The sequence below is a fragment of the Uloborus diversus genome, chromosome 2 (genome assembly GCF_026930045.1).
Source record: "Uloborus diversus isolate 005 chromosome 2, Udiv.v.3.1, whole genome shotgun sequence".
Lineage (NCBI taxonomy): Eukaryota > Metazoa > Arthropoda > Arachnida > Araneae > Uloboridae > Uloborus > Uloborus diversus.
The window spans coordinates 167,118,487-167,129,248 of NC_072732.1; the positions used below are offsets into that span (position 1 = coordinate 167,118,487).

Below are 10,762 nucleotides of genomic sequence, written 5' to 3' on the forward strand. Positions count from 1 at the left end.
GGATGGTGAATTTCTCGCCAATTTGCTCGCCCATGATATGGTTCCACGTTATGATAATTTGGTAATTTACTTGTCCATGTTATGATAATTTGCTTTGTAAAATGTTCTTTAAATTGGACTAGAAAAAGAACAAAATCAAATTTTCGAAAAATCACTTTGAGGTGCACACCTCCATGCTACAAACTAATTTTGTGCCAAATTTCATGAAAATCAGCCAAACGGTCTAGGCACTATGCGCATCACAGAGATCCTGACAGACAGACAGAGAGACTTTCAGCTTTATTATTAGTAAAGATTATTCTATTTCTATATTCTGAAGCTTTAGGAGAACTTTAAATGTGAATGGAATTTTAACTGTAGAAATGTGCTCTGCATATGTTGTTTTTGTGAAATTGATTTCATTCAATATTTTCTCAATTTCCATTGTTATATTTTGCTTTGTTTGTTTCAAAACATGCTTTTCTAATATCACCCATTTTTCAGATTTTACAATGTAACTTATTGCAGTTCTACAAGACGTATTGCAGTTGGTGCTAAAAGTGGTGGGTTAGCTATATATGAACTGCGTGCTAATAAGTGTCAAGTATGTATCTGGTGTTATTACAAAATTTTCCTCATTTTGATTTGAACCAAGGGCGGAAAAGGGGGGGGGGGGCGGTTGCACCCAGAAATTTTTTTGAGAGGAATGATAAAATGTGCAAATTCAATTTACATAAATCACCAATCAATGTTCAAGGAAAACAATCTTACTGGTTCTCCGTAATGGTTGATGAAACTCGACACATTTTCAGACATGAGCAAGTGTTTTCCATTTTTTAAATAGTTAGAAATTCATCAAGCCTTTACCAGCCTTTTCAGAACAGAAAAAACTAAAAAGAATAAAGGTTAATTTTAACTAAAGACTTCATTTCCTCATATAGACTAAATATCTCGTTCTTGTGTGCTCTGTATAATGATGGTTATGAGAGGCCCGTGCAGTGGTGTGGCTGCATGATTTTCACAAGGAAATGCCTTGTTATTTTAAATTGATTGTTACGCTCACATATTTTAAGTGTGTCTATTCATCATTTTCTTCCATTAGAAACACATTTCAACTGCTCAATGCATAATATACTTTCATAGATACTATTCAAAAATACAAATACAAAAGTTACGACCAGCAACAGACTCTGGGTCCAGCTAGACTGGTCCTGGTCAATTTATAATCCCCAGTGAAGATCAATGGCCCTCTTAAAGCTATCTACTCCCTTGCTCATTACCACCTCTTCCGGTAAGCTGTTCCAAAGTTCCACTACCCTTCTATAGTAATAATTTTTCCTAATATCCATGTTAGCCTGAGATTTAAAAAGCTTAAAACAATGATCCCTTGTCCTGTTTTCAGTGCTAAAATTTAGCCCCGTTACATCTTTCATTTTATAAATTTAAACAACTGAATCATGTCCCCTCGGTCTCTTCTTTGCTCAAGACTATATTTTTAGCCTTCAAAGCCTGGAATCATAGTCTAAATGAGAAAATCCATTTATTAGCCTTGTAGCCCGCCTTTGAACCCTTTCCAATACATTAATATCTTTCTTAAGATAAGGAGACCGAAACTGAACAGCATACTCCAAATGAGGTCTTACCAAACTTCTATATTAGGGCAGAAGAACTTCTTTAGATGTGTTTGAAATAGATCTATTGATAAACCCAAGCATCTTATTGGCTTTGTTACTAGCTATGCTGCACTGTTGACTGAACTGTAAATCCTGACTTATTAAGACGCCCAGATCAGTAACCTTTTCTGCCTGACTAATGACTGAACCTTGCAAATAATAACTTGTACACTTATTTCCATGCCCTAAATGTAGCACTTGACATTTCCCAACATTAACAGCCATACCCCATTTATCAGCCCACTCTGTAATATGATCTAGATCCTCTTGCAGCTGATTTGCTTGTTCTTCATTTCTTACACTCCCCATAACTTTGACATCATCAGCAAAACAATTCATGTTCCCAGAAATAAAAACAATGAACAAAACAGGCCCTAACACAGATCCTTGAGAAACCCCATTTAAAATCTCACTCCAATTAGAATAGTTTCCCCTTACAACTACCCTTTGTTTCCTTCCGGTCAGCCAGTTTTTTACCCAAATGAAAGTTTTCCCTCCTATTCCTATATCAGCTAATTTGCTAAGTAGAGCAACATGCGGTACCTTATCGAAAGCTTTTTGAAAATCAATGTAAACAACATCTACAGGCCTCTTATTGTCCAAAGCCAGTGGCGGATATAGCCGGCGGGCAACCCGGCATTTTCCCGGTGGGCCGGTCATGCTTCGGGCCGATCAACTAACAGCAAAGTCTTTCGGGCCTGTCTACTAACAGCAAAATGTAAATTTTGCGGCATGTGTTTAGAATAAAGCAAATTCGCAAAATACACCCTCAGCTCCTCTTTACGCATGGGCTAAAGCTTGTGGATGAAGGGAGGCAAGACCGTCACCAAGAGGGGGGGATTTCTGAAATGGGGCTGCCCAGGGCCTGATTACCACACAGGCTGACTAAGCCTAGGCTTGGGGACCCATGTTCCTAAGGGGCCCCACATTTTTGCATAGCATTGCAACGATATGAAAAATACATGAATTTTGAAAAAAATAAAAATTATGACTTTAATTGGAAAAAAACTTCTTTAAAGGCGAATTTTTAATCATTCTGCCAGTAATGAATTTACTTGGTCACGATTATGAGGGGGCCCAAAGGTGATTCATAAATGCACAAAAGTGATTTATACATAGTTGTGTGATTAGACAAAGAGGCCTCCAAAAGTGCATTCATGCTTTAAAAATGTAAATCAAACACTGCATAAGCTTCAGGGGCCTCCAAATAATTGTGGGCCTAGGGCCTCACTTTTAGTTAGTCGGGCCCTTTTTCTGCCAATATATTTTTAGTGGTATACTAAAAAATAAATGAATAAATTTAAAAAAAATTAAAAAACAGGGAAACCTTAGCGGCCGTAAAAAGTTAAAATACTTTTGGTCTCTTTGACGCTTTTATTTATAAATGACAATTCACAATTGCTATAAAATGCAACTTACAACAAGGGCCAACGTGAGGTCATGTCAGCTTAGTTGGAGAATCGGGGCCCTGCTCGGAATTTAACTCTCGCAGAGGGTAAACTATCCTAATGGTGAAAGGTGAATAAGTGGGCCTTTGAAAGAAATGACCTAAATCATTTTTTTTCTGGATCCGCTTTTGCTCTCGGCGACCCTGTTTGTAACAATTAGAATGAAAGTGACAAAATATTTTTTACGTAAAATTGTTTTAAGAAATGCAATCTTAAAATACCATTGAGGAGCATGAAAGACTCGACATTATTAAAATTATCAAATCAAAGGCCAAAGACCGCCAAAATGCGAGTTTCAAACATTTTTTGACGAAACATAAAGTGGTCTGTACGCTGTACAAATTCACGGTTTCGGTCTCCTCAGTTTAAAAAGAAAATAAGTTGATAAAAACCAATGTCGAAAGAATTCCGGTGGTCCTCAGAACCTCCCCCCCCTCCTCTCCTAATATCATCAAAGAGCGTGTAAAATTTAAATTTTTGGGCTTCAATTTTGAATAACTTCAAAAGAAAACAGCCCAATCCACTCCCGCCATAACATGGAATTCCAGTTTCGAAAATTTGCTGGAGGAAAATGCTCGAACTGCTCCCATTTTTTAAACATTCCCAAAGATGGTCTAAAACTGTGTTTTTAAATTAACAATATCAAAAATTTTTCTGGGAAAGTGCCCCGTCCCCTCCTCTCTTTCGGCATCATCATTGAAGAACGTTTTAAATCTCGTTTTTAGTGCTTTGATTTCGAAAATTTTCCGGGGTGAGCATCCTGTAAACTCTTTTTCCTAACGTCACTGAAGATCAGCAAAAATTTTGTTATTGGAACTTAACTTTCGAGTAACTACCGGTGCCCTAGTCTTGCCTTTTTTACCAAAAAAGGCTTTTAAGACTTCATTTTGTAAATTTTCTGGTGGATGGCCTCGGAATTTATCTCGACTTAAAATCACCAAAGGTCTTCTTAAACGGCGTTTACAGAGCTAATATATATATATTTTTTAATTTTCAGAGGAGAGCCCCCAGAACTGCTTTTCATACCATATACTCGAAGATAATTCAAAATTATGTTTTTGTATTTCAACTTCTGAAAAATTGCAGCAGGAGAAACCCTGAACCTACGCTCCTCTAACGTCCCCAATATTGTCTAAAATTGAGTTTTTAAGACTACAATTTCGAAAATTTTCCAGGGGAGAGGCCTCTTGTATCCCCTATTTCAGACTCGATGTTAATCTTTCCAAGAAGTTTATATTGATAATACTTTAATGACTCCCAGAAGCCATAAAGCTTAGTCCTCTCTCTCTCTCTTTCTATTGATACATGCGTTTGAAAAAAAATTAAGGGGCTGCCAAACTCGTACCCGACCCCTCCCACCAGGTTTTTGACCTTGCATCGAATTCGGGCGGGGGTCGTCAGGGTATGGCAGTATTAAAAAAAAGAATGTTTATGATAGGGTCCAGTAATGTATGTTTGTGGTCAGGAACCCATCACGTTCGAAGACAGTCTTTCACCCTAGTCTTTCACCCATGAACATTGCTAGATCAGTTTCATATTACAGGGCAATTAAATTACTTGTTATGACTGCAGGAAAGGACTTACTAGCCAAGCAGTGTTATCATTACGGAAATATTCAATCAAGTTCTGGGCATTATAAAAATACTTGAATGGACAATTACAATCACAATTTCCCCCAAAATAAGGTTTAGCTAGTACTTTCTCAATTTGTTCACCATTAAAGCGCAGAAGTGTTCCTATCTGTTAAATTGTTTAAATAAAACATATTTAGTTGTTAAGCATAATTTCCTCATATTTAAGTGATATCCCAATCATTAGGTTAAATTTAATATCTTTTTGAGCTATGGGGCCACTACATCTCCTAATGCCAGGGCCGATTTTTTCAACCACTCCGCCACTGTCCAAAGCCATGGTAACTTTGTCATAGAAATGTAATAAATTAGTTGCACAAGATTTACCTTTCCTGAAACCGTACATAAAACTAGTCAATAGATTATTAGTCTCTAAAAAATTTACTATCTTAATTTTTATCAATGTTTCAAAAATTTTGCAAACCACCAAAGTTAGACTCACAGGTCTATAATTTCCTGCACTCTCTTTAGACCCTTTCTTGAAGAGCAGTGCAATGTTAGCCAGCTTCCAGTCCTCTGGCACTGTCCCCGAGTTATAAGTCGCATTGAAAATATTTACAATTACATCTGCTAATTCCTCTGCACATTCAACTAAAATTTTTGGATAAATATTATCTGGTCCCGGAACCTTAGTCTCTTTAATTTTACTATTTAAAAAAAAAAAAACTCATATGAACAAATATCTTTTCTGGGGGCTCTTTAACTATGCAATCTCCCCCCCCCCCCACCCCATATCATGATTACTTGCTGTTAACCAATATGTGTTTTGTTCCATACTGAGGTATTTCATATTTTAGAAAATCGAACCCCAAATGAAATGCTAAAATGCCGCCCCTAATTTGAACTAATTATTGCATTATGAATAAATGAGATTACGTTTGAAAGTTAGAAAGAAGAGTCGTATTGTCTAGGGATTATCTGTTTAAAATTGTAATCCTTAAGTAAAACAAATGTGATATGCCTAAAACGAAAGTTCAATTTTCTTTTATTTGAGGACAAAGTAAAAAAACATAACATTTTTTAACAGCAACAATTTAAAGTTTTTAAAATTTTTAAATTATATTTAAAGTCTTTTGTTGTTGATGTCATTGCTGAACTTAATAAAATACTTAAGATAAATAGTATAACAAAATATTCAACAATATTAATGCAAGAATTTGAATCTAAAAAGTATTTCAACCCTTTTGACTTTTATTTGATAAATGTCCAATTCTATAAACAAAATCTCTCTGTCCAAAAAGCTTCCTATCAGAAATTATTCTTTCCATAAGATTTAAGACATACAGTTTCGTCTGTACTCGCGTTTTTGCTATTTCTTTCTCTTTAAAATTGATATTTCAAAAAATGTCTAAACATTTATAATGTTAATAGTTACAAATAAAGTGAAAAAAATCTATATCATTAAAATTAGTTCATGTCTGTCTGTTTGTCTGAAACTGCATCTCCTCGAGGACAAAAGCGAACGGGGACTCAATCCAGGTACAGATATATAGGTATAAAAATTCATAATTTTTCTGGGAAGCCCAATCGTCCTCTCTCACCTTTCTAGGACTTTAATTTGTGGATATATTGAAATATTAATTAAAATCTTAGATTCTGGGCCGCATTTTCTCTCTTTGAAATATCAGTTCTACTACTGGCATATTGCCAATAATTTCTCTTTCTTTGCTAATAGCAGGAGTGAGAAGTTGTTAGGTGCAGGGAAAAGTCAACCTGGGAATGGTTTGAGCAAAAGTAGATTAAGTTAGACGCATGCCGTGATAATTTATGTTCTGCCCATGACTTAAGGTGCCGCAGGAAGGGGAAAAACCCTTGGAAGTACACCACCAAAGGCAGTTAAACTCGACACCCTGATGGCTAGTATAGCTGTTATTTTATGTCAATACTACCGTAAACGTTCTCATTTATACAAAGTCAGTTTACAAGTAATAATTTTAAATTGAATCTCTTTGTTTTAAATTAATTTTTCTTGCATATGCAGTAGAAAGAAACGCAGTTCAGAGGTAAAACTACCAGATTACTTCACTTAGCACGAATAAAATATTGTTATTTGTCCTTGAAGATTATGATTTCAGGGATTTTTATTGCAATCACGCCAGCAAAAAAGCTTAATCTATATAAATAAAACGGAGAATATATGTATGTGTGTGTATGTTCCATATACAAATCCACAGCTTGCGTCGAATCTCGACCGAATTTGGCAGGGAGGTACTTGGGCACCTGAGAAGGAACGTAGGGGAGTTTTCGGACACCGAAAAAGAACCACACCCTTCGGATTTTAATTTTAGGGCCCGAAAATGGCATTTAATGGCTCTTTACACCCGAAATAGTTATCTGATTTCTTTGATTCAGGTCCTTTTCGAAAGCCCGCGAAAAACACCCATAGAGTTCCTTCATTTCTTTCAAATTAAAAAAAAAGGCTGTAAAATCACCGAGGAAAAAATTAAAAAGCACTGCAAAGCCTGATTGTTTGTGTGATATCGTTTTTAATTCGCGTGAATAAAGTTTCAGAAGGTTGCCACTTTTTTTCTCCACTGCAAGGAAATAAAATTTTGTTTTTGTTTTGAGGTAAAAATTTCTCCTTTTGATTTGTTTGACAGTTTATCTTCTTTCTTTCTTTCTTTTGTACGGTCCGCAGAAGATAATCAGGAAAGTTGCATTCAATTTGTTTGGGAATTTTTGATTCCATGTTTTCTCTCTTTCAGAATGAAATGTTAGTTTTTTCTCTCTCTCTCTCTCTAATTGAAGCCTAATTGTTGAACATGCGTCACTTGACATAACTTTTATTTTCGAGGTAGATTGTGCAAAGCCGGGCAATGCTGCTAGTATGAAAATAAAACAAATTATGATTTTATTATTGAATATTTATTTCTCTGAAATAATAAAGCATAATATGATTTAATTCTTTTCCAGAATATATCTGCTCATGCTGCTGCCATTAATGCATGTGCCTTTTCCCCTGATGGAAAGTACTTAGCCTCATATTCAAATCAAGAAAATAAATTATGCTTTTGGCAGGTAATTGAAGTATTTCAATGCAATTTTTAGAATATTATATAATTTAGCTCTTTAAAATTTTAAACATTTGTCTTTTTTTTCTAAACCCAAGAAATATGCAAATCTAGAGTATGCATAGTAATTTAACAGGTACATTATATAACCATACTAATACTTTCAAAATTACACCCCTTTTTTCTGAGTTTCTTTTAAACAGATGATAAATTGTTTTTTCCCTTCTTAATAAGAATTTTACCACATCTGCATTCAAAAGAACAACTAAGAGAAAAAAGCAAAAAATATTTTTTAATGATTTTACATTGTAAAAAAGCTGCAAATTCCACTGAATGATTTTACTATAGATAATTACTCTCAGCATTTTCGTGAAATCTTTCATACGTTGATGTATAACTGCCAGAGTTCGCAACCAAATTTTGCCAAACTGAGAGAAAAGTTATTAACATTTAAGAGAAACTATTCTCAAATTTTAAGTAAAAACATTGCAAGTTAGATAAAATTTCAATATTACTTATTTCCTGATTACAGGTCTCTGTTCAAGATCTTTCGTCAGGAGAGCACAGAAAAAGAAAAAAAAAGAGAAATAATTCATTTTGTATCACTAAGCACCAAGTCTAGTCTTAACCTTGTTTTGCTTGATACAACTAGTGCAGCCAGAATTGACGTTCTGCTTTGTTTGTGTGTGTGGAGGGAGGGGGGCATCAGCCTTGCAATATTTTTTTTCTTTCTAATGGAGCTGCATAAGAAGCTTTGCTTTTTGAAGACCTAGTGAGATACCCCAATCTACCAACCAACCATTCTTTCATGTTTCCCTACTATTGACAGATGACATTGCCACAAGAGTTTTGATGCTAAATAAGCTCACCTGCACTCTCTTAAATGCAAAATTGCACTATGAATTTAATTTTGCCAAGAGTACTCAAACTCAAATGAGTACAGAGGGATCTTTTTCATGCCGCATAATCATGTGACATGGATGCTGTCCGTTTTCAGTATCATGAAAACCCACCAACTGGAGCAAGGTTCTAACCTGCACCTTTGAACATGAGAGGCCAATCTCTAACCACTACAGTAGCATTTGTCAATCTTGTTTTACCTGCGGTCTAGCAAATGCTTTTGAAAAAAAAAAGCGCAGACCAATGAGGCTTATTTTTCCCCCTCCCCCGAAAAAACCTTCCACTCCTGGCCAGTTAAAAAACTTTTTTTTGAACTAGTGAGTTCCTCTCTTTCACTTCACTTTTTTTTTTTTTTTTTTTTTGTAAAAAGGAAAAAAAAAAACCTCTGCACTTCGGGTCAGCTAATAACTTGTGCAAAAAAGTTAGTTGGAAATGGAAATTTCTTACTCTAAAAATAAATCATGACATACATTTTTGTTATTAACTCTCTCCTTAATCTTCAGTGTGTATTCTTCCACTCATAAATAAAGATTTCTTGCCAATACACATGGGGGATAATTGAAGTTTTGTACTTGTTTGATAATTTATTATATGTAACGATTTTTGTTGTGACCCGTTATTTTCCTTTAAGTAAGTACCATTGTTTTGTTTGTTGAGGTGGAGTAAATATGCCATGAAATTATATTTTTCATCTGCTTTTAGAGTTTTCAACTACTTGCAAGGAAATCAAGTTTCCTAAATATTTTTTTAAATTATTTTCTTTGTCCATAATGTGTTTCATGTTTAATGTTCATTCAGTTAATTAGAGTGACTCTTTTGATTTTCAGACTGCAACTGGCCTATTTGGTCTAGGAAATGCACAGACACGTTGCATACGAACTTATAATACACCTTTGTTGAATGAAGTTGTGAAAAATAATCCTTTGAAAATGGCCAGGCTACAGTGGGCTGCTAACAAAGTTGTTAGCTTGATCACTGATGATAATTTGGAGTATCGTTTCAGCGTGACTTGAGAGGAAACATTTTTGATTTTTGAAGAAATATTAATTATCTCATATTGTAAGCAGAGTTTATTTGTTTATTTATTTAATTTTATAATATCACCATAGATACTGGAAGAAATTGATTATTTTGTATAAAGTGTAAGACTTAGTTTCCTATTACGTGTAGAAGTGTGGAATCAAATATATGTATTTTACTATGCAATTTTGATTTCATTTTATTTATACAGTAACTAAGAAAATAATGTATCCAAGAAGCGACATTGTACAAAGTATGAGTTGTTGAATGTTTAAAAGGATATATTTCTAGGTTTTTTTGACATGTTTGTTACGTTTGTATTGTATTTGGTTTATAAATATTTAGTTGTTAATTATTATTGTTAGAGTATCTATTGTACTCGTTGAATTGTACATAATTTTCATGTAAAAATTTCAAACTTCTTTAAATATTGTAAAAAGGATGCAACTCTTCAAAACTAAAAACTAAAAGTTATTAAATGCTATATTTTATTTAAAAAATACTAAACAAATACTAAAAAATACTAGTATTATGTATATTTAGTAAACCAAAAATTTACTAAATATACAACATACATGAATGGTATTATATTTTTGTTCTTTTTGGCTATGGAAACTTTTCGCTCAATGTTTTTATTATGAATTGCAAAACAAAATTTATTTGTATGTATTTAATAGTAAAAGTTTGAAAATACATAATTTAAAAAATAAAATTGTAATAATATCACTAGTAATAGATCATTGAGGTAAATATTCTAGACTTAGGATGTAAAAATATGAAAACATGTATACGTGTAAAAATCAAAGCAACTAAAAAGAGTTTACAAACTCTGCAAACAGCTGTTTCAAAGTTATAAAAATAACCCCTTCACGTTTTCAACTGTTTTTTTTTTTTTTTTTTTTTTTTTTTTTTTTTTTTTTGCATTTTAAACCATAATATTCGAAACAATTTAAGTGCATTTTTTCAGAACATTTTCATTATCTTTCAAACAAAAATTTGATTACTATAGTCCTACCGCGAACAAATGACCCTTGTCAATCATTTGAGAAAATAAGTACATTCCTTAAAACAGGTAGAGAAGGACAGAAAGATGAGTGCCA

At 33.8% G+C, this 10,762-nt stretch overlaps 1 protein-coding gene across 1 annotated transcript in view; it reads left to right on the plus strand.

Annotated features, from left to right (window-relative positions):
* LOC129217477 (WD repeat-containing protein 7-like) overlaps window positions 1–9,837 on the plus strand; it is a 78,223-nt gene extending 68,386 nt beyond the window's left edge. Inside the window, exons 26-28 of the mRNA XM_054851782.1 lie at window positions 484–583; window positions 7,645–7,749; window positions 9,470–9,837. Of these exons, the coding sequence (XP_054707757.1) occupies window positions 484–583; window positions 7,645–7,749; window positions 9,470–9,655 (391 nt within the window). The 3' untranslated portion in view covers window positions 9,656–9,837. The remainder of the gene's footprint in view (window positions 1–483; window positions 584–7,644; window positions 7,750–9,469) is intronic.
* Window positions 9,838–10,762: the final 925 nt, after the last annotated feature.